Genomic DNA, 26,737 nt, shown 5'->3' with positions numbered 1-26,737 from the left:
GGCATGACAGCATTGAAGATGGTCAAAAATGGAAACTAAAATGTTTTTCTCACATTTTAATCATTGAGCCGACCGTGTCATCAAAAGCAAATGTGCTGCTCCTACCGGAAAGTTTCGTGATCGTTCAGGGGAGGCCTAACTCATGGCGTGGACCTTCAATCTTTCTTCAGCACTGGGGTTCTCGCTTTATACATCGGGTGCGAACGCAATGTAAATTATATTTTATAAAAAGTTTCTTCAGCTTGGATGGTAAAGTCCAAGTGAACCTGTGGCAAGGTTTTATGTTGGATTCATGAGGGTTTCATGGCAAGGTTGTATGTTGGATTCATGAGGGTTTCAATTCCCGTTTTCTTTCTTGCTGTATTTTTGGAAGTAGAGGGTTCAATTTAGCCAAAAGTAAAGTTATGGAACTGATTAACTATCTAGGTGGTGGATCAGTGATAAGAGATTAGGACTAAAAGGTTTGCTCTTTCTATGGTCTCAGGTTCGAGCTCTATGGTTGCTCATATGATGGCCACTAGAGGTTTATATGGTCGTTAACTTCAAGATCCGTGAAATTAGTCGAGGTACGCGTAAACTAACTCGAACATCCATATTAAACTAAAAAAAAAGTTATGGGACTGATTTGGCCAAATGTTTGAGGTACTTGGATTCTTCAATGCTCTTCCGAACAATCTGTGGCGAAAAATAAAAGAGGCTTCTTTCTGGAGATCCGGACCTCGTTAGGCATGTTTCTGAGCATGTCCCGGTTTGGCTTGTTCACTGCCTGCAAGACATTTTCCATTCAACAACCAGTACAACTGGAGTTTACTTGGTTTTGATTGGTAGAAGACACTTGTAAACCCATGTAAATATAGCAACATCATCCAATTAACTTCCAGAAAATGCAACCAGAAACAATAATAATCACTCAAACAAAGAATAGACTAGACTGGAACACAGAAGACACAAAAAAGTTGTCAACAAGATGATCAAGCAGAAAGGGAGGAATAGACACTTGAGGGTCTAGTCCATTGGTCAACAGCAAGGCTTGTCTTTGCGAAAGTCTTGGGTTCGAACCTCAAGAGTACCAGGCTGTCACCCCCGCGGTGCCTTACCTGCCTACTGGGCTTGCAGGATGTTTAATAGGCTCTGGGATTAGTTGTGGTGCGCGTAAGCTGGCCCGGACACCCAGGGTCATCAAAAAAAAAAAAAAAAAAGGAGGAATAGTTTTTTCATTTTTCATCTACTGAAATCAAGAGCTACTCTTGCTTCATGTTGGTCTTACAAAAGAAATAATCTTCCTTCATCGGAAAAATAAGACTTAACAGGCTCGTCACTTGCTGTTAAAATTGAGTTGTTAAAGATGCCCACGCCCATGAACATTTTCTGTGAATAAGTACGCCCAGTATACTAGCAAGTGACAACAGGCACAGTATATCAAGCTCACAGGAGTTCAACTTGATTATACGAGTGTGTTTGCTATTGTAAATATAGTTTTTGAAGTTGTGGTTTTAAAAAAATTATTTTATAAAAAGTATTTTTTATTGAGATTAGTTTGGTATTTATATATATTTAATTAAAACTATGGTTGAAATTGAGGTTAAACAAAAAATAGTTAATATGTTTGGTTAAGAATACTTTTCAAATTAAGGTTATAACATAATTAAAAAGGATATATATTAATATCGATAGTTTTTAATTTAAATATTATAGATTTAAGTATTGCTATTATATCATGAAATAAATAATACTTATATAAACTATTTTTTTATTTTATTGAACTATTTACAATTACATCACGTATGAAATCCATCCGACAAAGACTACAGTTTCCTTGGTTTTTTAAGCACGCAATAACATCAGGTAAAATATCATTAGGAACAAAATTGGGATTGCGATCAAATTCTGCAAATGTTACGTCATCATGCAATCTCCTTCTAATTTTTTGAATAAAACATAATTAAAAATAAAAATAAAAATTGAGTTTTTTTTCACTAGGTCGGACCATGTTCAATGCACTTAACTTTGAACCGGATCCGGTCCAACCGAAACAGTGAAGAGTGAAACTCTCCACTGTCTAGACGCAGACTGCAGAGAAGCAGCTCTTAGCTACTTTCAACAAACTTGTGGTTTAAACACATTTTATATGGATCTCACACCAATAATAAAGTGAGTTTTAGCATTATCAAACATGTTATTTGTGCAATTTACATTAAAAACTAAAACTATTGCATAAACAAACACCCTTACAACATGAATTCTGGGAGCTCAAAGATACAAACAGAGAGACAACATATTATACACCATGGCATCTCCATGGCCTTCTCCACAAGGATGAAAAAAGGTTGAGGTTGTTTAGTAGTGTGATTGTGATTACAGTTACTTTTCAAATAATTTTTTGTGTCAAAATACATTTCAATGATGTTTTTTTTTTAATTATTTTTGACATCAGCATTAGGGGTGATTATTTTCGGTTCGGTTTGGTTTTTACCAAAAAAACAACCAAACCGGAAAAAAAAAAGAGACTCGAAACCAAACCGGCCGGTTCCGGTTCCCGGTCCGGTTTTTTTATCCAAAAAACCGGACAAACCTATATACATTTTCTAGGCTTTTTTTCTGCAAATAGTTAACCCAAGACACAACAACAGCAACAAAATCAACATAGCAACAGCGGCAAAATCAACACAACACAAGTTTATAATAGCAAATATTGAAATTACATTTACAAAACAGTAAACTAAACTGCTGATCAGACTGGCGCTCAATAATTTCCTTCGCAAACTCTGGATCCACTAGAAGGTTAGCAAGATCAGGATTCCTATCATATGCCTTCTTGATCCAGTCCAGAAATACAGCTCGGATAATACAACCACCCTTCCAAATCCTAGTCAGTACTCCCAATTTCAAGTCCCATCCCTTCTCAATACTCATTTCACGGATCAGATTCATCCCCTGTGCATAACTACAAATCTTGGATGCATAAAGAGCTTGTCTGACATCATCAATCAGATGCTTCTTATCCACCACTTGGCCAGTTAAAATATCCCCAAAACCACCTGCTTTGAAGACTTTAGCAGCCTCGACGCGTTCCTCCTTCAAACCACTGAGCAGCCTCGACGCATTCCTCCTTCAAACCACCTGCTTTGAAGACTTTAGCAGTCTGTAATTCACCGAGACTGAGGAGAGGAAACGTCGATCTGTGTCTGTGATTCACCGAGAGTGAGAGGAGTTAAAGTGTTTGCTTTACTATTTAGGGTTAGCGCCTCAGCGGAGACTGGAGAGTAGAGTGGAGACTGAAGACTGAAGAGAAGAGAAAAGAGGGGTGCGGCATGGGCAGCAACATTTGCTTTTATACTAGGGCGCAAGGACCCTTTTTTTTTTAGTCGGTCCGGTTCAGTCCGGTTCATCCGGTTTTTACACTGCAAACCGAAAACCGAACCGAACCGAACCGAACCGAACCGTTGTTTTTCCTACATAATCTAATCGATTTAATCAGTTTTATTTTTCGGTTCGGTTTTTTCGGTTAATTTTTTATCAGTTTTATCGGTTTACTCGGTTTTTCAGTTTTTTTGCACACCCATAATCAGCACATTAAAATTTGAAAACACTAAAAACATATTAATTTGAAGTTAATAAAATAATAAAAAAAAATCAAATTTTTTTGAAGATATTTTTAAAACACAAAAATAAACAAACAAACTAGCTAGGAGAGAAGAGGAGAGGGAGAGAGCACTAAAATTCATCACTTTGCAAGTATTATAATCATAATATTAATTTCCATTAATTTCCAATGCTTTCATCCTTAGCAGGGAGGCAAGGGATAATACAAATAAGAAAATGCGAGAAATGCTGAATACTCCAGAGTAAGTTAAAGAAGGAATAAAAGGAAACCACATTCTTTACAGGTACAATACTGATTTGAAACTAAAGACTTCCACTGTGATCCCAACTTCGAGGAAAAACTAGAGCTACACAATCTAATTGTTGGAAAAATTCAATCAACGGGGGTAGAAAGAGATAAAGATCCATGGATTCTGTAGGTTAATGAGTAACTATTTCTCCATGAAGGTAGCAAATATTGCAAACAGACAAACACCAAGAACAATGCACAGGAGATCATAATAAAAGGAACTTCAGCAGAGCAAGTTTGTGAAAAAACTAGGATTATTGTAGATGCACTAACTGCAATAATTTACAAAGAACCAAGCTACAAAGCAGTCAAGGTCTCGGTTACAAGGAAGCTATTGAAAGAATTCAACACTAGAACAACAATCTTTCTTGCCAAAGTATACAAGGAGAATAGATAGTCTCACACGTAGTCTACAAATATTGATCAATCTTTTACCCAATTATTTTCTTTACTTCAATTAGTATTCTGTCCATTCTCGACACCAAGACCGTACAAAACACCAGCATACTTCTCAGTGGAGCCACTGAAGAAGTTATCCTTCAACTTCTTAAATGTGGATGATGTAAGCAAACTATCAGAGCCAGCTTGATGGCACACACCAATTCTTTCCACCTCCAACAACTCTGCAAGCTTGTTCAATCCACCATGCAGGCTATTGCAAAACTTCATCAAATGCTTGATATCATACACCATTGGAAAATACATATTGATCAAGTCAAAGAATCCTGCTTGTGAGTCGGGCAAACTCCTGCAAGTCAAAAGCTTGAGCAAATAACCAAAATCATATCCGCTATGAAAAGTAACCCAGTTCACACCATCATTCAAAACAATCCCGGATGACATCAGAAGCTCACCAAACCGATTCACATCAATACCCATTTCACTGTTCTTCTTGAAATCAATCCCACATTGACGCAACAATTCAATTGAATCACTGGCAAAGATGTCTTCAGTCACATTAAACTCACGAAAATTAAATTGCCAAATGCAAAACTTATCCGTCCCACAAGTTGGTAAATTCCCATTCTCATCCGAGAACGTTAGACCCAATTGGATCAATTTCAACATATCAACATTATCTTTCAAAGTCTGATAATTATAATCACTAATATTCTTAAAATTCCCGACAGGGCGCAAAACCACGCCAGGGAACTCGGTATCCATAGCTACGTGATTAAACTGATCGACAATTTCACGAATCAAGGCAAACTCCTCTTCGAGATTATCATTCCAAACCTCTCTAATTTGAATAGAGTCTTCTTTCGGCGGTGCAATAGACATTTCCATTAAAAAAAAAAACAGTTAAAAAATCCTAGAAAGTTCCAAACTTTAACGAATCCAGATCCCAAAAAAACACAAACATAAACACTTCGAAACCTCAAAACCTGAAAAGGGCCTGCTTAAATTCAGTCCCAAAACGCAGTCCTTTCACAAACAACCCAGATCTGCAACAAATAAAACAAAAACAGCATAAATAAAAATCCAAACTTTATTGTACAAAACCTTAAAAAGCTAAAGTCTTTCCATCACTAAAGCAAAGATCTAACCTTTCATGTGTGAAATCAGAGGTTGTAGTGAACAGATCTTGAAGTGGTGATTTGTGATTCGTGGGTTTGATTTAGAGAGAATTTTTAGGCCAGATAAAGATTTTATGAGAGAGAGGCGGGTTAACTCACTATGATGTCTTGTTATAGAGAACTGGGTGGGCGAGGACAGTGCAATAATAGGGGAAAGTGATGTTGCTTAAAAGGGTGAACGGGTCAAAAACGAGGGCGTTTACACCGTGTTTACCAAAACGCGTGCGTTTTGTGTCTTCCTTCAATTTTCATACTGTGAAATGTGAATCTTCAGTTCTTCACTTGAGAATTTCCTCCTTTTTTAAATTTAGACCCCTATATAGTATTTGTTATGGATCCCCTAATGATGTTTTTCTAGGGTTTTAGGCGGACCTTCCAATTCCCATCTTGATAATAAATGTGTGATTTTACATCCCTAAACCACATGACAAATGCTTAGAAATATATTAAATAATATATATTTTTATTTTATAAAAATTATTTTTACATCAAAAACATAAAAAAATACTAATTTAAAATAAAAAATAATAATATAAAAAATTTAAATATTTTTAAAAATACTTTTAAAATATAAAAGCAACCAAGAACCAGAACCCTCTTGGAAGACGACAGAGTAAAAGCTTTGAAAAATCAAAACGGTGGGATGGAGGGACGTCTCTTTCATGGACACAGCAAGAAAGAAGCCTTGACTTGGAGTACTGACTGCCTCTGCACAGGTTTGAAAATGGTGTTTTGATGCTTATCAGATTCAATAATATGGAAATGGTCTTCGGTTCTCATCGTCCCCACTCTGTGTGCTTTGTCGTTTTCTTGAGATTTTAAAATTAATAATTATATAAAATTTTAGTAATTTTAAGATTTATAATCGAAAAGGGTAATATTTAAATTATAAAGAGAGACTATGATATATTATTAAATAATTATAAAGTAATAAATATTTACAGTTAATATTGCATCACAAATCATCTTATTATATTTCATATATAAATCCGAAGTCACCATAATATTTATAATACCATATGTCGGTGATATCCGAAGGTGAAACAACCTCTAAGATTCCTAGACATTGTCCTGAAAACATGTTTACAATATATATGTTTTATGTAATTGATTTATTTATAAAGTTTTTCCCCGCTTCTTTATACACTGAGAATTGATAGTTGAACCAAGCTTAAAAGTGATATTAATTATAAATTGTTATAGATATGGTTTTTTTAATAGTATAAAATAAGATTCAAATCATGCCCACTCACATGAATCCAAAGATAAACTCAATTCTATAAATAAATAATTAAGAATTGATTCGCTATTATTGCTGCTATAAAACAACTTGTAATCGTGCTTCCCACTACCAAATATCCCTTCATATTTATATATTTAAATCCCCAACACATTATTATTATTATTATTATTATTATTATTATTATTATTATTATTATTATTATTATTTTGGATAGGAACAAAAGAAACTGAATGATGAAGCCTTTCGTGACTTTTGGTCCCAAATGAAATTAATAATGCACGCAAAGGCGTTCTGACCTTTTTCCACAACTTTTTCAAGCTTTTGGAGTACGCATTTTTCCTTTTTCTTGTATACTATCTATTTTGTCCTTCATCAATAACACCAAATGATTGTGAGTTGTTAATTTATTTTTATATTTTAAAAAAATTAAATTTTTTTTATGTTTTTATTTTAAATTAATATTTTTTGTATATATTTTTTAATTATTTTGATATACTGATATCAAAAATTATTTTTAAAAAATAAAAAATATATTATTTTAAAATATTTATAAATAAAAATAATTTGAAAAACAACCATAATCACACTTTTATATAAACTATGTTATTAAAATCACAATATTAGTAATTTTTAAATTAATATTTTTTCATTATTATGATATACTGATATCAAAAATTATTTTAAAAATAAAAAAATATATTATCTTGAAATATTCATAAATAAAAAATAATTTGAAAAATAACTATAATCACACTTTTATATACACTATGTTATTAAAATCACAATATTAGTAATTTTATGAAGTCAACATATACTTATCTTACTAATTTACTTTAAAAACTTGAAAAGCAATAAAATTAGATTAAAATTGTCTTAACCCGTAATTAAAAAATCAAGTGAATTCATGTAAAATTAATTATGATTTTTTACAAGTTAATATATAAAATGCACGAAACTAAGCCTCCAACCTCCGGATTAACCACTACATGCAACATTAACCCTAGTCTCTCTCTCTCTCGGAGTCGTTCCGATCCACGCCCAACCACCAGATGCAACTTTCACGCTCGGCGCCGTCACGGTGTGCCGACAACCCCCTCCTTTTTCTTTCCCTCGTCGACAGGGTCCTCTCCATCGACTCTTGTGCTCCTAAAACCATAGTAAAGCTCTTTGAACAAAGAACAGTGCATTAATTTGGGTCGAAAAAAATTATATTTGCAAACTGCAACCTTCCCCGGTGAGTGATCTGCAACCTTGAATTTAGTTAGTTTTTCTTTTAAGAGTGTTCAGCACAATAACCATACATCTTCGCCCTTGGTGCCCTAGTTTATAGTTTTGGTCCAAGAACAAGCTAGCTCCCTCTACAATGGAGGCTCATGAAGGATATATTCTGGTTTCACTCGCTGCCCTGGTATTTGCCCAGCTAAGCTGGCATACAAGAGTTAGCTGCTGCGGTTAATAAATCGAGTTGTTGCTGATATTTTCATTTAATTTTGAACTCGCTGAATTTACTAATTATAATTAGTTAATTGTAAAGGGCAAATACAAACTCTTTCTGCTAGAGAACAATATGATTTTTTTTAGACTCAAATGTTCTCGTCATCTGATTCTGGATTTTGCAGAAGCCATGGTGTTGTGTTAGAACAAATTGTTTCTTATCCGACTAATTATTGCGAGTGTTTAGTGATTATTGACAGAATAACATGTATCTGATATAAAAAAAAAATCATTTGACAATAGGCTTGAACATGGTATAAATATTTATAAAGAATTTGAGAAAAATCTGGTGTAAGCATTGTTAATAAAATTATCAATTAAGATATTTTTGTTTTAGATGAAACACCAATATATTATTTATTTTAAATTTGTTAATTGTTGGTTGATGAAGATGTATGGATATAATTTTTAACTTTTTTAAATCTGTTTTTTAAAATTACAACTCTAAAAACTATCATAATATCAAACACACACTAATATAAATAAATTAAAAAATATGTGAATATATGACTGCTAAGGAAAGTTATATGGCTCAGTTAAACATGTTGATTCAAGAAATTCAAGACATTAACCAAGTAAAGTTTGATTGACCCAATCAAGTTTTAAATGAGTTAGGATTTTAGTCTAATCAGATTAGACATTGACTTAATAAAATTTAATTAGCCCAACCAAGTTTTTAGTAATCTAATTAAACCAAAAATAACTTGATCCAAACTTAATTGGATGAACATCAATGAAATGAAAAAAATTAAATTGAAACATTCATAAATTGATGAAACTCGCATTCTCTATTACAATAAAAAAAATCATGTCATTAACAATAATACATCTAAATGAATATTTTGTAATTGAAATGGCTAAATTTAATAATGTTGTTGCATATAAAATATAACATAAACCTACTCCATGAAATCAAAGCTTAGAGCATACCAGCCTAATCCATCCAAGTTTTTCTTCATTCTTTCTTTTTAATTGTCCTTTTAAATTCCCTATTAATGTTGTTATTTAACCTTTTAAAAAATATTTCAAACATAAAAATTTATTTAATCTTATGAAATAAATTCAATTCCTAGAATTTCAAACAGCCTATTATGGCATTAATAATATATATTAAAGTTACAAATGAAGAAATAGTAGGTTTAACAGTGGCAAGTATTAGATGTAGCAGCAATAGTTATATTTTGCATGTGATTATAATGGCATGATTAAGGCTCTTGTAATTGGTAGTTAATCAGGTTTTGGAATTTGTTTAATTAACATGATTTAAATGAATTATGGATGGATAAGAAATTAATCTAAAAAAATCATTGGTTTCTCTACTTAAAAACCCTTGTTTTTTCTAAATTTAATTCTTGATCTATGGTGTTTAATCAAAAGTTAATAATAGTAAAGATTAATGCTTATTAATTATTTAACTTTTAAAATTTACTATAAAATTAGGATGAAGAAAGAGTTTATAACTTGAATTTTAATATTTTTTCACTCTTTCTCACTTTATTTTTAGTGTTTTTATTCTTTTTTATGTTTTGTTTTTTTTCCCTCCAAATCTAAACCTCGTTTAGAAATGTATCTAAACTTAGATGATGTTGTTGGAATCTTGAGAGATATATTGTAAACATTCTAGTTACATAAGTAAAGAGCAATAAAGATTTAATTAAGGACAATATATTCATTATTGAAAACAACAAAAATTTCATTTCTTTAAATTATTTTAATAAATATCCTTTTTTATTTTGATTTAAATATTATTAATTTTATTATTAGTATGCATGCTAGGACTTTGATCTTACATATATTGCAAGTTTGAATATATGCTTAGTATGCATGTTCTTAATGATTTTTATTATATTTGTGTTGAAAGTATGTTTCTCTTGGGTTTTATTTTTGCATGTTTATAAATTTAAACATGTATGCACTCCAAAAAAATTTTTTTAATAATTTTTTATGTTTTGTATGTTTTTTTTATAATAAAATAAATATCTTTACCAACTAATAATCTAATACATTTATAAACTTGAATTTACAAGTTGTGGCTGTTAGTTTAATAGTGAGAGCAGCTAAGAAGCTGTTATTTACATTTATTAGTTGGTAAAGTCATTAGTTTTATAAAATGAGTTGGTGTAAAATGTGAAAACTAAGAGCTCATTTGTTTTTGTGTTTTAAAATTATTTTTAAGAAAATTAAAATTTTTTTACTTTTTTTCTTTGTTTCAAATTTTTTTTTTAGTATTTTCATATCGTTTTCATATGTTGATGTTAAAAATAAATTTTTTAAAATAAATAAATAATATTATTTTAATGTATTTCAAGAAGAATATACTTTGAAAAGCAACCGCTATTATACTCTCAAACATACACGGGGTAATGAATTAAGATTTTTTCCATTCAATCACAAAATCCTTCCCTCTACTTTCTTTTGTTTCTCTTTATATTCTCTTCTTCTTCTTTTTTCCTCTTAATTCTTTTTTTCTTAAACATTGTTTGTTAAGGTTCGCATCTTAACATGACTTAAATAATCCTAATTTAAATTTGATTGAGTTAATACAAAGAAAAAATAATAACATTACTTTGATAAAAATGGATTAATGTAAGTTTATCCAATTACCTATAATATGATGAAATGATCCAAATTCTTTTTCAAGTTATTGCTTAGATTAGGTTTACAAATAAGGTGTAGAGTTTGCCTCTTCACAAAATCAATTATTTATTTTTGTATTTAAAAAGTGTGTTTTTTTTAAAATTAAAATTTTTTTTTTGCTTCAAATTAAATTTCTTTTAAGTAATTTTGAATCCTTTTGATATAATAATATCAAAAATAAATTTTAAAAAATAAAAAAAATTAATATATTTTCAAACAAAATATAATTTAAACCACGACACTATTAAATTTTTATTTATTTATTTATTTAAAATTCCAATCTACCCTTCAGTTCCCACCGCGTGAATCTCGGCAAAGAAAGACAAGACAAGACAAAAATACATATAAACGGCTCTGCCTTGTTTTGCCTCCATCAAGGACAAGCAAATGCCAGCCAATCAGGAGCTTGACTTCGATTTATCTCCAGCATTCTTCCACGTGTCATTCTCTCAAACGTCAGCAGTACTGAAAACCGCAAACCTGTCTTGTCCCCCCCTCATTATTGTTCGATTCAATCGATCCTGGAATCTTACCTTAATGGTCACAAGTCTGCTTCACTTTGGCTGTCTCTTAAATATCTATCCATCCATCCATTTGGGTTTCTTTCTATGGATTCATGTGCCTCAAATATCAGATTTTTCAAGCTATCCTTTTTCTTTTAATGTTCTTCTGGGCCATTTGAAGCTTCTGTTTGGTTGCTGAGAAAATCAGACTCGGGAATCAGGTTGCTTGAAAGTTAAGAGGTAGCGTGGCAAGTTACAGGGATAATCTCTTCTAAACCCTGAGTCTTTTGCCACTTGTGGAAAATGGAAGAGTGAAGTTATAGCCGTTGGATGTGGGATTTGAATTTAATGCTTGATCTGATGATGGTGTTTGTTTCGTTTGAATTCCCAGATAGTTGAGAGTGAAATGGATGTGAGGTTTCCTGCTTGTGGCTCAAATACTTGAAACAGAGAGTAGCCAATGAAGTTGCAGGATTTTTTGTTTTGAGATAATTTTGTTGAAGACATGGATCAGATACGAAAGACAATGATGCAACATGAAGCTTTGTTTAAGGAACAGGTTTGACGTTTTTGTTTGATTTACCCTTTTCTGCTTCCTCATCTCTTTGACAGAGAGTTTAACTTTTTTCAACAACACACAGATGAAAGTGTCTGTTGCTCAAGAACGATTTTTTCTTTTTTCTTTTTTAGCTTTATGATTTTGTTCCTTACCCTATGGTTGATCGTCGAAACTATAAAATATAATTCTGATTTTATAATCATAAATAAAATAATTTTGTAATATAATTATGAAGACCAGGTGGAACCTAAAAAAAATTCATTCATATCTATTCTTATAAATTTGTTAATCATTAAAATAAAAATAAATATTTTTTCAAGCCAAACAAATAAATTTAATATCCCTTAAAACTAAAAGGAATCAAAGAGTATTGGTAAATTAATTGGCCATAGATTTCTAGTCATTTTTTTTCCATCAAATAAATTTAATATTGAAAATCAATTATCACTCGTCAATAGCATTAGGAGTAAAGTCTGCTAAATTTATTCTAAGCAATCATTCAAAAGTTTAAACAATTTAACTTAGTTTATTTTTTTTAATAAATTAAAATAAGAAATGTAGCAATTAAGTTAATTTTTTTGCTTTTTATTCTAGTCCCTAATAATAATTATAAATTAAAAGAAACTAGAAAACATGTATTCCATCTCAAAACAATTCAAAAATCTTGAATAGAAATCAATAACATAATTCTAAAATTAAAATAAATAAATACTTAAATTTAAAACAATTACAATTTTAATGTTATTTCTCTTAATTTTATAATGAAAATGATGTTTATTTCTCTTAAACTGAAATTGAGAATTAGTTGCTCATGATTTCTAAAAATTCCAGCAGCAAAAATAATCTCTCTTAAAATCCCTGTAGACAAAGAACACCCTAGTTGTTTTTCTCTTCTCCTCTTTATATCCAAATAGGCTCATTACTTTCAATAAGCTCAAAACATCTTAAAAGGCATAATGTAAGAGGAAAAATATATGTATATTATTATCATTTTGAGTTTTGTTCCATGCTCAAGTGCATTTTTGAAAGCAACAGGCTTCGTATAGGTAATAGAAGTAGGATCATCATGGATTATTGCAATGCTGATGTCTATTTCAGAAGCATTGGTGCTGCTTTTCTTGGACAGTTCGTTCAGTTAAAAGGTGGAGATGAACATCGTTGCTCATCTTAGTTTGTTAAACGTTGCTGTTTGCAGGTTCAGGCACTGCACAAGCTGTACAATATCCAGAAAGCAGCAATGCAGGAAATGAGGGGAAGAAATTATTCTCAGACACGAGTGCTTGCATTTAACCCTGAAAGTCTTGTACTTGTGGAAAGCCAATATTGTGGTTCTGTTTTGGAAAGGAAACCTTTGAGGCCGGTGTTTACTGCTGGTCGAGGACTCAAGAAAGATCCATTGGCTCTTTCTTTGCGTCCGTTTTGCACATTCAAAGAGATTAAAGGTAGTGGCTTGCTGTGGATTGATGGCATAGGAGATGAAACTCCCCCCCCCTGCTCATAGAAAACTTGTGAGAGATTTTGATCTTGAAAAGGTCCCAGAAGACGAAGCTGATGAGTTCGCTGATCTTGAAGGAATACCAAAGCAGTGGAAAGGAAGCAACTTGCCAGAATCTACTGAATTGTTTCAAGATTTTGGAAGCAGTGGTGAAGTTGCATTAACCAGTCCAAAGTCAGAACTACACAATAGTCATGATGACGACGTGGATTCATTTCCCAAAGATCCTGTCAAATGCTCTCAGGATTCTTCAATCCTGGAACCGAAACAACTTGATGAGTTCAACATCCAAAGGTCGATTCACTTGGAAACAAACTCCAATCTGACACAGAAAAATCTGAACTTACCTGCTGTTGCGAAGGACTCAAGCAATGGAAGCAATAGCATCAAATCCCAGGACACAGAGTTCTGCAAGAAAAAAGATACTTGTGTCAGTAGGGACACTAGTTGTAAGGAAGATCAGGCAAGCCCCAGAAGCAAGGAAGTCTTCCTTTCTAAATGTGAAGAAGTGCCCCTAATAAGCCAAGATGTTTTTGAGATCTTCAGCCTCCTCTACCCACACAGTTTCTGAAATCAAACACACAGACAGTAATAGTCATTCAAACGGTGAACACAAAAACACTACAAGCTTGGAGAAGACTCCTGTTGTAACAAAGGACAATCAGAACAAGAAGGGTAAATCAGTCCTTTATGAAGAATGTGAAAGTCTGGCAGCTGAAATTTTGCTCAGTTTTGCACCCAATAAATCACAGGCTGATAATGTAAGGCATTCAGCGGAAGCTGAGTCAGGTAATTCTTATGGAGACCTTACAACTACGGATGAGAAGCCAAGTTTGTGTCAGAAAAGATGTGCACCCTTTAGCAGTGGTGGTAGAGTTTACGAATCCTTGAGCTGGACAAATTCAGCTAATAGGATGAGGACTATTAAAAGACACCAGCAGTAACTGGTTCCTGCTAGAATTTTTCGGTGTAAGGTTGTTGCTGGTCTTGCCTATCTACGTAAACAGGAAATTATGAATGTCTTAGTGCATGTTCTTGTAGGAAATGGCACTTTTGTTTGATGTGTATCTAGATTGTAAAATGTGCATATACTAAACCTATTTCTTTTCAAGTTATGAGTAAAGAAGAATCGATGTTTTTGGCTTTCATGCTTAAATCAGTTTACAAACACTCATCGCAAAGCTTTTCAAGACCAAGATAAGAACAACTCGGATTTGTCATATGGATCATGAGAAACTCCATTTGACCTCCATCACTGCCACCAAATCAAGATTCTGGAATATAATGCGAGAGACGGAATTCAGTAGCCTGGTAAAACCAGACAGATGGAGAAGCAGGAACTCGTGGACCATCAGAGAATTGGGAACAACAGAAAACAGAACAGGTAGCACAATAGCAGGAATGGAGGTAGACAAACCTCAGCTCCTCGTTGGACAATACGCGAAAGAATAAGAAGGATATGGGAGATGATTTCGTTTCTGTAGAGCATACTGTCTGTCCGTGGAAATCAGAGAGTGACTGATCAAAGTTTAAATTTTCTGTTTCCGCTCCATAATTTTATTATATGATTCAGCTAGTGTTCTCAGCCTCGTTTATTAAGATTCTTCTTTCAGATGCATACTAGTATAAAGGGCAGGTGCTTGTCGAGCTTCAGCATGCATGTCACTATGCAAGAATAGATCCTCTTCTTCTGCTAATTACATTACAATTATATATTTTTTATTTTTTTTCCAACTTTAAAAAGTATATTCCACACGATAAAAAGAAAATATTTTCTTAAAAATTAAAACAAATTTTCTTGTCTGAAAAATATTTTTTGAAAAAATTTAAAAGGTAATTTATAGAAAACCGGGAATGATTTATTTTTCTCAATACATCGTGTTGATGTTGGTACAACGATAAAACAGTTTAAATAAGAAAGGAAAATAGAAGTTATATAGTCAATCAGTATTTCTCGGACAACCACAAACCTATATGAACACGTATATCAGGAAGTAATCGCAGTAATTCTCAAACTTTCTAGAGCATTAGCTCCTTAATCAGCAGAATTCAGAGAGGCGATTAAATTGCTTCGTATATATTAATAGCTAACTTAGCACATATTTCTTCAGATACAAAAGGTCTTATTCAATGCATATTTAATCAGATTGTTGGAATCGTGTTCTGTAACATATATTCTCACCTAATAAATAGTACACCTACAGCTAATCCATAAACAGGCACCAGCCACCACCGATTTCAAAACCCAGGTTCCTGTTTTGACACTGTACCGTCCGAGAGTATGTTTACTTGCTTGCAGTAATAGGGAGGTATGCGCCTTCTGCTGCCAGCCAAACATTGTCAGCACGTTTTTCTCGGACACCACATACCTATATGAGCACATAGATCAGGAAGTATACCAAAGAAACATAAAGCAAGTGAACTATAAAAAGCAGCAGCATCTTTAGTAAGAATCCTCTGCTGCCAAACAATAAATAGCTATTATGGGAATCTGTCGAGGTTACTTTTTATGGATAAATTAGTCACCACCCCAGGAAGCAAGTTAGGATTATAGTTCAGTAGAATATACCAAACATGCATGGTTCCGGGAATGTTGCAAGAGAAAATGATTAACTAGATGCAAACTTAAAGTCTCTGCAGTCTAAGCTTAAAAAATAGTATTAGTGCTATCTGTGATGTACCTCCTGCTGCCCCCCAGCAATTCGTTGGTATTTCTTGTCATGACTATGCAAGTAGCCCTGGGTGTCGACATGCTGAAGCCGAATCCTTTGATCTTGCTTCCATGTCTTTCCACTCCCTTCAATCATAAGCCTGAAAAAGGAAGGTAACAAGTTGTCATAGAAAACAGTTTAAGATGCAAGAATACCTTGAGAGAATGTTATATTGGCTCACCTCCAGTAATCTCCAGTATCAGATTCATTCTCTCCCCCAAAGCAACTAATCTGCACCAAGTGCATTGAGTCATTAATACAATTAACACGTTTGGGATTTCATAAATTTATTCTTTGGTCAATGAAGTAATCATGAAGCCACACACACACACACACACACACACACACACACACACATTCAGAATACTGAATGTCAATGCAAGTGTCCAAGCCAGTGAAATGTATGATCAGGAAAGGTAGTGATACCGTGACAAATGCAAGTCCACAGAATTTAGGACCGTCTTCTCTCAACTAATTTCTAACATCAAACCATTGTCATACTTGATATGTGCACGATTAACTATATTATCCAATGTCCACTCTTTTTGGCCATTATTATATGTTTAGCATCTGAAAGTATTCAAGATTTAACATGCTACAAAAGGCAACAGAAACAGAAGCAAAACAGCTAAACTCATGCTAACCTCTAAGTTGCCAGAGATTGGGGATGCATGCAAATGACTGTGCAGCCACTTTCGAGTCTTCATGTGCTGCAGACGGATAATTGTCCCACTCTTAATTGTGTCACCTTGTTTAGCATTTGTCCCTGGTTGAGGCCTAACAATCTACAAAACAAAACTCCCATCTTATCAAATCCAACAACAAAACATCCAATCATCCATCCACTGTACTCCAAACCAAACAAAAAAGGGTGACGCCATCTCCACACTAAAAGCCAATTCAAAATCAGTTTTAGTAAAATAACAAATCCATCCTTTGAATTGGTCACAATTCAAAGACATTGCTTGGAAAATTAAAGGCCAACTTTGTCTTTTCACTGATAAAGGTCGTGTGAGAAGACTTTTGGCTTTCCAAAAATGGCCATTAAGCAAGCACAAAATTCACGAGCATGAAACAAATTTCTGCGTGTTGATATGTTAACAATACGAGTAGATGAAAACTACATTTACAAAATTAAAAATCTTGCAACAAATTCTGATACCAATTCAAGAGAGCTAAAGATACAAGAATTGATTGGAAGCTATGCATTTTGAACCACTTTTAATCACAAATTACTTCTATATAAAAACTTGTTTAATAAAATTCATGAGCCCTAGCCAAGTAAATGAGCTTGAAAACACACACGCACGCACAATAAATAAACAGCCCAGAAAGGGAAGGATAATGAGACAGACAGAGTTACATACCCAATAGCTATTAGCATCATCAACATTAGGAAACCCAGTAACAGATTGCTGCCCACTTCCAGACCCGTAAGGCACATCATGTGAATGCAGCCTATATTTCGTCCTCTCATGCATCAGCTTAATAACACTCCCATAAGTAATCTAACACAAGCAAACAAACGAAAAATTCATTAGTACCCCAACTTCAATCCCAAAACAATTATTTTTTTCCCCAATTGGGCATCCAAGTTTTCAAAATATTCATAATCTAAGCATCCCCTTAAAACCTTATTACTCGAATTAAAGAAGAAAGCTCAAATTAGTCCCCTTACTGTTTAGCAAATATAAGTTCAGTGCTTAAAGAATCTAATTTCTCAATCGGGAACCCTGAATTACAAAATTCTAAACTAAAAAACAATCCTTTTACACCTTACACCTTTATAACCTCTAGGGACTGGTTGCAATACGGAATTATAGTTTAAGGACTCGTTAGTAGTTCGCCAAAAAAGAAGCATTAAAAGGAGCAAGATTACTAATCTGACCTCGAGGGCGGAATCAGAGGCGGAGGAGGAGGAAGCAGAGACAGGGGAGAAGGAAGTGCCATCAAGATCAAGATTGAGGAAGAGAAAGATAGAGAGACCGAGGAAAGCAAGAGCCATGACAAAGAGTAAAGCAATAAACCAGTTTTGTTGCCAGAAAGGAATCAATGATTCTCTGTACACGATTCTAGTTGCGGTCGGCTGTGATTTAAGTGACGACGATGAGGAAGAAGAAGAAGAAGTGGGTTTTCTTCGCGAAAGGGGTTGTTGGGCGGAGGAAGCCACGGTGGTTGTTAGAGAGAGAGCTGTGAAATTAGGGATTTTCCTTTTTTATGCTTTTGGCATTTGGGGATTTTGAGATGGAGAGGAGGACTGGAGGAGGAGATGGAGGTGTGTTTAACTGAAGTTTAGTGACATGAGCTGAGCCAATGAGAAGGAGACAGGTGGAGTTTTGGTGGCGTGGAGTGTTGGTATTGTTGGGACTTGCTGTTTACTTGGGAATTCAAAGTCTTCTCCTGACTTTGGTTAGCTGTAGATATTTTTTGTTTGGTTTGATTTTTTAGTTTTACTTAATTATTAATTTTAGTTTTATTATTTAGTTTTAAGTTTGTAAAAATAATATTTTTTTAATTATTTTAATCATTTTTTTTCACAATATAATTTTTTTAATTTAATTGATTTTTTTATTTTTTTTATTTATCCCTAATATAGCTTTTAGATTTTATTTGACGTTATTTCTAAGACAAGATAAAAGAGTCAAAGATAAGTTTTCAAGTTTAATGAAATTTTGTATTGAAAAATAAATAAATAAAAATTATACTTAATAAAATAAATAATAAATAAAAAAAAATAGTTAATACTAGTTAAAATAATAAAAGGGGAAGCTAAATTTACTAGTAAAACCAGAGATAGATTAATACAAATACAAATGTTTTACATGGACTATTTTATATATTTTCATCTATTTAAGTTTAGAGGTTAATTCTCGTTACTAATAATAAATAATTTTTTAAAACAGATTTGTCTTGCTAGTACAATTAGTTTATATAAAACTAGGAGAGAGAAAAATACAAATAAGTTATAATAATTTATTTGAAGTATTATAAAGTTAAAAACAAATAAAAAGATCAATCATTGTTAAAAAAAAAAAAAAAGAGTTAAACCGAACAAAATAAAAAAAAAAAGAGAGGTTGTACGATGATTATTTAAATAGAAAAAAAAAGTCATGCATTTATATATATCAAGAGAAAAGGCTATTTAGTTATTGAAAAGGGAAAAATACTTTAAATTTTTTAAATTATGAAATTATTGATATTTTTTTCCTGTTACAACGTTACAAACTTTGTTATTTCATGTTCGCACTTTTATCCATAAATATAATATAAGCACCACAACATTTTATTTGAAGCGCAAGGAGAATTTTTTTTATTTTTTTTATTTTGAAGTTGTCTGAAGTACAAGGATCTCTTCATGCCCAGCCGAAGGAACAGTTGCATGCTATAATTAAAAAATCTATCGAAACAGGAAAGGAAATGGCAGTGCAAGGAAAAAATAAATAAATTCAGAATTTGAGTAATAAAAAGTCACAAATAAACCAAAATAGTTGGCAGAAACCAATAGAGCCGTCAGAACCAATTATTTTTAGCTAAAAAAAAAACCAGCAGCAAATAGTGGAGGTTTATTTACAAGTATAATTATGATTATTTTTTAAAATATTTTTTATTTAGAAAATTATTAAAATAATATTTTTTTAAAAAAATAATTTTTGATATCAACGCGACAAAAATAATTTAAAAACATAAAAAAATATTAATTTAAAAAAAATTTTAATTTTTTCAAAAACGTTTTAGAAATGCAAAAGGAAATAAGTAATTAATATTTTCAAATTTTAAATATTTAATCCCACCAAATTTTCCACCCACTCTCCCTTAAAAAATTAATATTTTTTTAAAAAATCTATCAAAACAGGAAAGGAAATGGCAGTGGAAGGAAAAACAATATTCAAAATGAGTAAAAAAAAGTCACAAATAAATCAAAATAGTTGGCAGAAACCAATAAACCCGCCGAACCAACCATCTTTAGCCAATAAAAAGAAGCAAATAATCCAGGTCTGAAAGTGTGATTATAGTTATTTTTCAAAATACTTTTCATTCAGAAAAGTATTAAAATAATTTTTTTTATTTTTTAAAAATTACTCTGGATATCGACGCATCAAAATAATTTAAAAACACTAAAAAAATTAATTTAAAAAAAATTATTTTTTTTGAAAAAAAAAATACTTTTAAAACGCAAAAAAAAAAAGGAAATTAATATTTTTAAATTTTAAATATTCAATCCCATCAGTATTTTTATATCATTTTGATATACTGATGTTAAAAATAATTTTTTAAAAATAAAAAATATTTTAAATATCCTAAAAAAAAAAGGAAAAACACTAAAAATTGTTAAAGTATTTAATGCACCATCATGATAACAACGTGTCATGCTCAAGCTACTGCTCCGAATCGCTTTTGCAAGCCCAATGCTTTCTAAGCCCAAAGGAAAAGCAGGGTAATCTCTTATGCAAGCCCAATTCTTTCTAAGCCCAAAGGAAAAGCAGGGTAGCTTTCAAAAGCCATGAAAACCAATCGTGCAAGCCGGCTATGCAAGCTGCTGATTGCCTTTTGTCCTGTTTACTAAAACTCTTTGCAAGCCGATGACTAGAAAAAACTTATATTGTAAACAGAGCAATAATCAAAAGCCATGAACAGTACTCAAGAATTCGTTGCCTCAACTTCTAGCTGAATTGTTTTTTTTTTTTTTTTTTTTTTTTTAAATATGAAATTTGCTTAGTCTGACGAGTTAATTTATCATTGAGTTAAAACTCATTTGATTTTTTAAAAAATATTATTACCTACTTAAAAGTAATTTGATTTTTGTAAGAAAATATTTTTAAAACAATGTAATTTTAATTTTTATAAAAAATTAACAATAAAATAATCTGTTTGAAAAATAACTTAAGGCCAGATACATTAATATTATAATTATTTTTTAAAGTATTTTTTATTTAAAAAAATTTTTTTAAAATATAATTTAAAAAAATAATTAAATTTTATATTAACATATCAAAATAAGAAAAAAAATATAAAAAATAATTTCAAATTAAAAATTCAAAAAAATATTATTCAAAACATAAAAATATATATGTTTTCAAAATTTATTTGATAACATGATGTTAGTTGTTTTTAAAAAATATTTTTTATTTAAAAATATATTGAAATAATATTTTTTTAAAAAAATATTTTTAATATAAAATATCAAAACAATCTAAATATATTTAAAAATAATTTTAAATAAAAGTAATTATTTTAATTATTTCTAAAAATATTTTTAAAATACTAAAATAAATAAATATTCTCGGAATATCGAACTCAGCATCTCCTGCGAATTTTGAACAAAAAAAGTTTAATTATTTTATTTAATAGATAGGAGACACATGCTTAAAACAGGACGCATGCTTGAAGTGACCAAGTGAAACAAACGTGGCACTCTACTACTCCAAACCCCAGCACAGCAGCAGCCATCATCATCATCAGGTCCTTTCTTTATAAAGACCCGGTGAAGCGTAAGAGATCAGCAAGAATCAAGAACCATCAAGAAATGGCAGGAACTTCAGTGTTTGCAGAGCTAGTTGATGAAGATCCTACTGTTTTTAAGTTCTACTCAGATGGTGAGTGGAAAAGGTCTACATCAGGAAAATTAGTATCCATCATCAACCCTACCACTAGAAAGACTCAGTACAAGGTACAAGGTAAATTTGTATTGCATCAGCCTTTTACATTCTTCTGTTTGCCTCATTTCCGTACTCTTACAACTTGATTATGAGAATAAGGAATGGTATCGTGTTGAATTATAGTCCAAACTTTTCTGATTATTATCATGTTGAGTATTTTCTTGATGAGGTTGCTTGAATGTTAATGACTCTGTTGTTAAATTATTATTGGAGCAGCTTGTACTCAAGAAGAGGTGAATAAGATCATAGAAGCAGCAAAAACAGCTCAAAAATCATGGGCCAAGACTCCACTGTGGAAAAGAGCAGAATTACTTCACAAAGCAGCTGCAATATTGAAAGAGCACCGAGCACCAATTGCTGAATGTCTTGTCAAAGAGATTGCGAAACCGGCTAAAGATGCAGTCACTGAAGTATGAAGAACAAACACTTGTTTAAATATGTTGCCTGACTACTTGTATTGGGATTTCATTTCTTGTTTAAATGCAAAGCTTAATGCTTGTTTAGTGATTTTTAGAAGCAATCTAATTGTCTATAACACGTATGCAAATGTGCACCCATTATTGTTTTTCCAAATCTAAATGTGATGAAGGTGTGTATTTTGCATCATTGAGTTTCTGGGTGGTGATTTATGAGGTTTGATTTTGATATAGGTGGTGAGGTCAGGGGATTTGGTGTCATACTGTGCTGAAGAAGGGGTTAGGATTCTTGGAGAAGGGAAATTTCTGGTGTCTGATAGCTTTCCTGGGAATGAAAGGACCAAATACTGCCTCACTTCAAAGGTAACAATCCACCAACCTTACTCCTGTTTTCTTCTTAGTAGCAATCTGGATTCTGGTTTTAGCACATGGTAAAGATATCCTAGGTAAGAATTTGATTATTTAATCATATTTATGCTTGCATATAAATTCGGTGGCCAAGTGGGCCTGCATCCTGCCCACTGATTGAGGAACTTCACTGAATTGTCGTTGTCATCAAATGGAAGTCAATGTCTTTCACATTTTTCCAAGGGGATATTAAAATAGAGGATGTGTAGGGCATATCCATGGAATATAGGGGGAAATGCCATGGAAGATCCTCCTGTAATTTTTGCTTATGAAATATTAAATTGTAAGATTGAATTAGTTGTTTCTTAAAAATGAAGGTCAATAATGAACAGCCTCGTTCTTTTACTGTTCACAAGTTGTCCTATAGGGCAGGCTCTCATGCCTCCTCCCATCACAAATGTTTGAAGAATGGTCTCCGCTATTGTTTATGAGGGATATTGCCATGATGGTATCTATGTTATTATGATCAAATTTTCCCGCTTTAGAATTGTTCCTGCATCCCTGGCAAAACCAGACATGATTGCATTTTTCATGACAACAAGGCAAATCCAGGTAAACTAAAGAACAAACATGTGGGGGTGAACAACCCTGTCGCATATGTTATTCGACAGACAATTTGATTTTATTGTACCAATCCTGTGAGGATTGAGATAAAAATCTAACCTATTGAATGCCTTAGAATTTCACTCCCTACATAAATTTAAAGTTAGGAATATGTGAAACCAGTATAGGGATTTGTTTAACTTTTTAAAAAAAAATGAAAACGCTGCGTTGAAGCTCTTCCTTGTTATTTTTGTCTTGGACTCAGTAAATATGCAATGCTTATAGTTTCGTGTTCATTCTGCTTTTACCCCAGTTGTGTTATTTAAATTGACACCTCTCCATACAGATTCCACTTGGCGTTGTCCTGGCTATCCCACCTTTTAACTATCCTGTCAATCTTGCTGTTTCAAAAATTGCTCCTGCACTAATTGCCGGAAACTCCATCGTACTCAAGCCCCCAACCCAGGTATGAGTTTAAAACCTGTGATTTCAAGCTTCCCACCTCCCGATGCATATATCATGTAAACATACTGTATTTTTCATGTTATGTAATTTTAGCTGAATGGACTTTTCTGAATGCTCAAACAACAGCATTTGCTGGTCAAAATTATGGCATGCCCTTAATTCCTTGCAGGGTGCTGTGGCTGCACTACACATGGTCCATTGCTTTCACTTGGCTGGTTTTCCCAAAGGTCTCATTAGCTGTGTTACTGGAAAGGGTTCAGAGATTGGTGACTTCCTCACAATGCATCCTGGTGTTAGTTGTATAAGGTAACATTTTTTGATTTTTTGAAATTCTTTCTCCTCCATAAAATTTATCTGCTTCTCATCCAACCTAATTGCACAATTTATTTGATTTTGACTTATGGCATACTGCGCGATCATAATGTTAAGGTGCACAATGTGAACACATTAAAATAAGCATTTCTAATTTTCAAATTGCTGCGGTTTTTCGAGCTAAGAGAATCTTCTCCCACTTGATGAGTATTCTTATTCAGTTTTACAGGTGGAGACACTGGAATAGCAATCTCAAAGAAGGCTGGGATGATCCCACTTCAAATGGAACTAGGCGGTAAAGATGCTTGTATCATCCTAGAAGATGGTGATTTGGATTTAGCAGCAGCTAATATCATTAAAGGAGGCTTCTCGTACAGGTTAAAAGATTTCTTAAGTAGTCAGCTACCCTCTTGATTTGTAAATTTTCTTCAAAGAGTCTTACATTTTCATCCCTTCATGCCTGATTCATTCATGTTAATTTATGAGTGTTAGTTTCTACAGAGGCAGCAATTTGAAGACTCCTTACAGTCTCCATAGAAAGTGCTCCAACTGGAAAAAAAATATATTCTTGAGCCGCAGAAACATCTACTTCGAATATTGTTTTGGCCTTGCTTGTCCCAATTTGCAGCTACTAACTAGCCTGATATCATTTATTATTGTCTATGCAGTGGTCAAAGGTGCACGGCTGTGAAGGTTATCCTCATCATGGAATCGGTAGCTGACACTCTTGTTGAAAAGGTTAAAGCTAAAGTAGCAAAACTGACTGTTGGGCCACCTGAGGATGACTGTGATATTACTCCAGTTGTTACAGAGTCTTCAGCAAACTTCATTGAAGGACTGGTCATGGATGCCAAGCAGAAAGGGGCAACATTCTGTCAAGAGTATAAGCGGGAGGGCAACCTAATATGGCCATTGTTGTTAGATAACGTCAGGCCTGATATGAGGATTGCTTGGGAAGAGCCTTTTGGTCCAGTTTTACCAGTTATCAGAATAAACTCTATTGAAGAAGCTATCCACCACAGCAATGCTAGCAATTTTGGTCTTCAGGTATAATGTTGCCATCCTATGCTCATCCATGCAGGTTCTTTTGGTGTATCAAAGAAATATCATTTTATTTTCGCCAAGTACACACTTGGTTTTTCCTTTTTGCATTTGTAATAAATAATTTTTATATTTGAAGATTCTAAACTCTTGTTTGATTACAGGGATGCATCTTTACAAGAGATATAAACAAAGCAATTTTAATTAGTGATGCTATGGAGACAGGAACAGTGCAGATCAATTCCGCACCAGCTCGTGGACCTGATCATTTCCCATTCCAGGTGAATTTTCCATCCCATTTTCAGGATTTGCTGGTTGATTTCGTGACTCTTTCTAGCACAGTCTATTCACATCAATTGAAATACCTTTCCGAGTTCTGGATACACACCGCCTTTCTTTTGAGCATGAATGGATCAGAGCAACTACATTGGAAGGGAGCGAAAACATGATTTCCAAATTAATTATCCTTGAAACTTGTTTAATATCCTCTCTTTTGGACCCTTTTTTACGATAATTGCAGACTTGCAAACCCGGGTCTGAATTGATCTTCTTGCTATCCAAAACCGGCCGCCGGATATGCTCAATTGTTGCTTGCTTTGTGCAGGGATTGAAGGACAGTGGAATCGGTTCCCAGGGAATCACCAATAGTATTAACATGATGACGAAGATCAAGAGTACAGTGATCAACTTACCTACCCCTTCCTACGCTATGGGTTGATTCACAATTTGGGTTGTAAAATGTTAGAATAAGTAGCATACCTCTACAATAAGCTGCAAGAACTGCCATCTTTTAGTTCACCGGTACAATCAACAAGTCATATGGTGCTTTCAAGCTTCACGTACTTGTTTGCATAAAAGAAGAGTGGCGAGTCCGGTGACCTGCATATTTTGTAGCATTTGCTTTGGGCTTGTAGAACATAGCGTTTTGATGATTTCTTGTTTTGTGGAAGGCCAAGGGTTGAAACAAAGCCAGGTTTATTGTTTACAGATATTATTGACCAACTTTTAATTAGTTGCCTTGTCTATCTTTTTTTATTGATTAATTAATATGAATATTTAAACCAGTTTATACATATCTCGATAATTTCACGGATCCTAAAATTAATAACCATATAAATTTTTAATGGTTTTGAGAGAATTTAAACTCGTGACTAACAAGTTCAGCTGCCTTTTAGGTTTGTTGTCCTAGTTCAGCTACTTTTTAGGTCTGTTGTCCTATATCATCTTTTTCATACTCGTGTGTTTTGTTTTTTGGTCATTAATAAGGTTTTGGTTTAATATTTTAGTATATTTTTTTTGAATCTGATTCTTAAAATAAATTTTAAAAAATTAAAAAATATATATTATTTTAATATATTTTTAAATAAAAATATATTAAAAAATAATTTTAATATGCTCCCTAAATAAAATTAAATCAAATTATAAATTGTTATGTATTCTAAAGGGTTGTTTGAAAATAAGATCTAGATGATGAATTGAAATTGAGAAGGTAGATCTAGGTGGATTTTGGAATAAATTTAAAAAAATAATAATAACTATAGTGTGTGTATATATCAAAACTCAAAATTATAAAAACACACGAAATCATTATTCGTTTGAAACTTTAATACATTTCGAGTTTTACCGAACCCAGCCCAAATAATATTTATCTGTAAAATATCAATCCCATTCGAATTAATTTGGACAATTATCTATTGATTTCAAATAATAAATTCAAGAAAGATATATATAAAAAAAAAAACATGAAAGACTGGAGACCTTCTTGCCTCTCACGGAGAATTTGC

General features: G+C 32.6%; 3 protein-coding genes and 1 long non-coding RNA gene across 4 annotated transcripts; 2 read left to right on the top strand and 2 right to left on the bottom strand.

Annotated features, from left to right (window-relative positions):
- Window positions 1-4,128: 4,128 nt before the first annotated feature.
- LOC118051108 (probable CCR4-associated factor 1 homolog 6) lies at window positions 4,129-5,691 on the bottom strand. The gene is made up of 2 exons (XM_035061657.2): window positions 5,440-5,691; window positions 4,129-5,337 (listed from the first exon to the last, which is right to left on the bottom strand). The coding sequence occupies exon 2, from the start codon at window positions 5,177-5,179 to the stop codon at window positions 4,346-4,348; it is 834 nt and encodes a 277-aa protein (XP_034917548.1). The 5' UTR covers window positions 5,180-5,337; window positions 5,440-5,691; the 3' UTR covers window positions 4,129-4,345.
- A 5,447-nt stretch (window positions 5,692-11,138) lies between these two features.
- Window positions 11,139-14,548, top strand: LOC118051109 (uncharacterized). The gene is made up of 2 exons (XR_012168665.1): window positions 11,139-11,905; window positions 13,101-14,548. It is a non-coding gene; the product is annotated as an uncharacterized lncRNA (long non-coding RNA).
- Window positions 14,549-15,456: 908 nt separating this feature from the next.
- LOC118051110 (stromal cell-derived factor 2-like protein) lies at window positions 15,457-18,378 on the bottom strand. The gene is made up of 6 exons (XM_035061661.2): window positions 18,000-18,378; window positions 17,479-17,619; window positions 16,756-16,896; window positions 16,293-16,342; window positions 16,082-16,211; window positions 15,457-15,769 (listed from the first exon to the last, which is right to left on the bottom strand). Exons 1-6 carry the CDS (start codon window positions 18,114-18,116, stop codon window positions 15,686-15,688), a joined length of 663 nt encoding a protein of 220 aa, XP_034917552.1. The 5' UTR covers window positions 18,117-18,378; the 3' UTR covers window positions 15,457-15,685.
- A 3,121-nt stretch (window positions 18,379-21,499) lies between these two features.
- LOC118051111 (NADP-dependent glyceraldehyde-3-phosphate dehydrogenase) lies at window positions 21,500-25,978 on the top strand. The gene is made up of 9 exons (XM_035061662.2): window positions 21,500-21,786; window positions 21,985-22,178; window positions 22,419-22,547; window positions 23,482-23,601; window positions 23,770-23,906; window positions 24,134-24,289; window positions 24,581-24,959; window positions 25,118-25,234; window positions 25,558-25,978. Exons 1-9 carry the CDS (start codon window positions 21,636-21,638, stop codon window positions 25,669-25,671), a joined length of 1,497 nt encoding a protein of 498 aa, XP_034917553.1. The 5' UTR covers window positions 21,500-21,635; the 3' UTR covers window positions 25,672-25,978.
- Window positions 25,979-26,737: the final 759 nt, after the last annotated feature.

This window comes from Populus alba, chromosome 18 (genome assembly GCF_005239225.2).
Source record: "Populus alba chromosome 18, ASM523922v2, whole genome shotgun sequence".
NCBI classification, from domain to species: domain Eukaryota; kingdom Viridiplantae; phylum Streptophyta; class Magnoliopsida; order Malpighiales; family Salicaceae; genus Populus; species Populus alba.
Note: the sequence above shows the minus strand (reverse complement) of the source record. Positions and strands in the feature narration are given on the sequence as shown.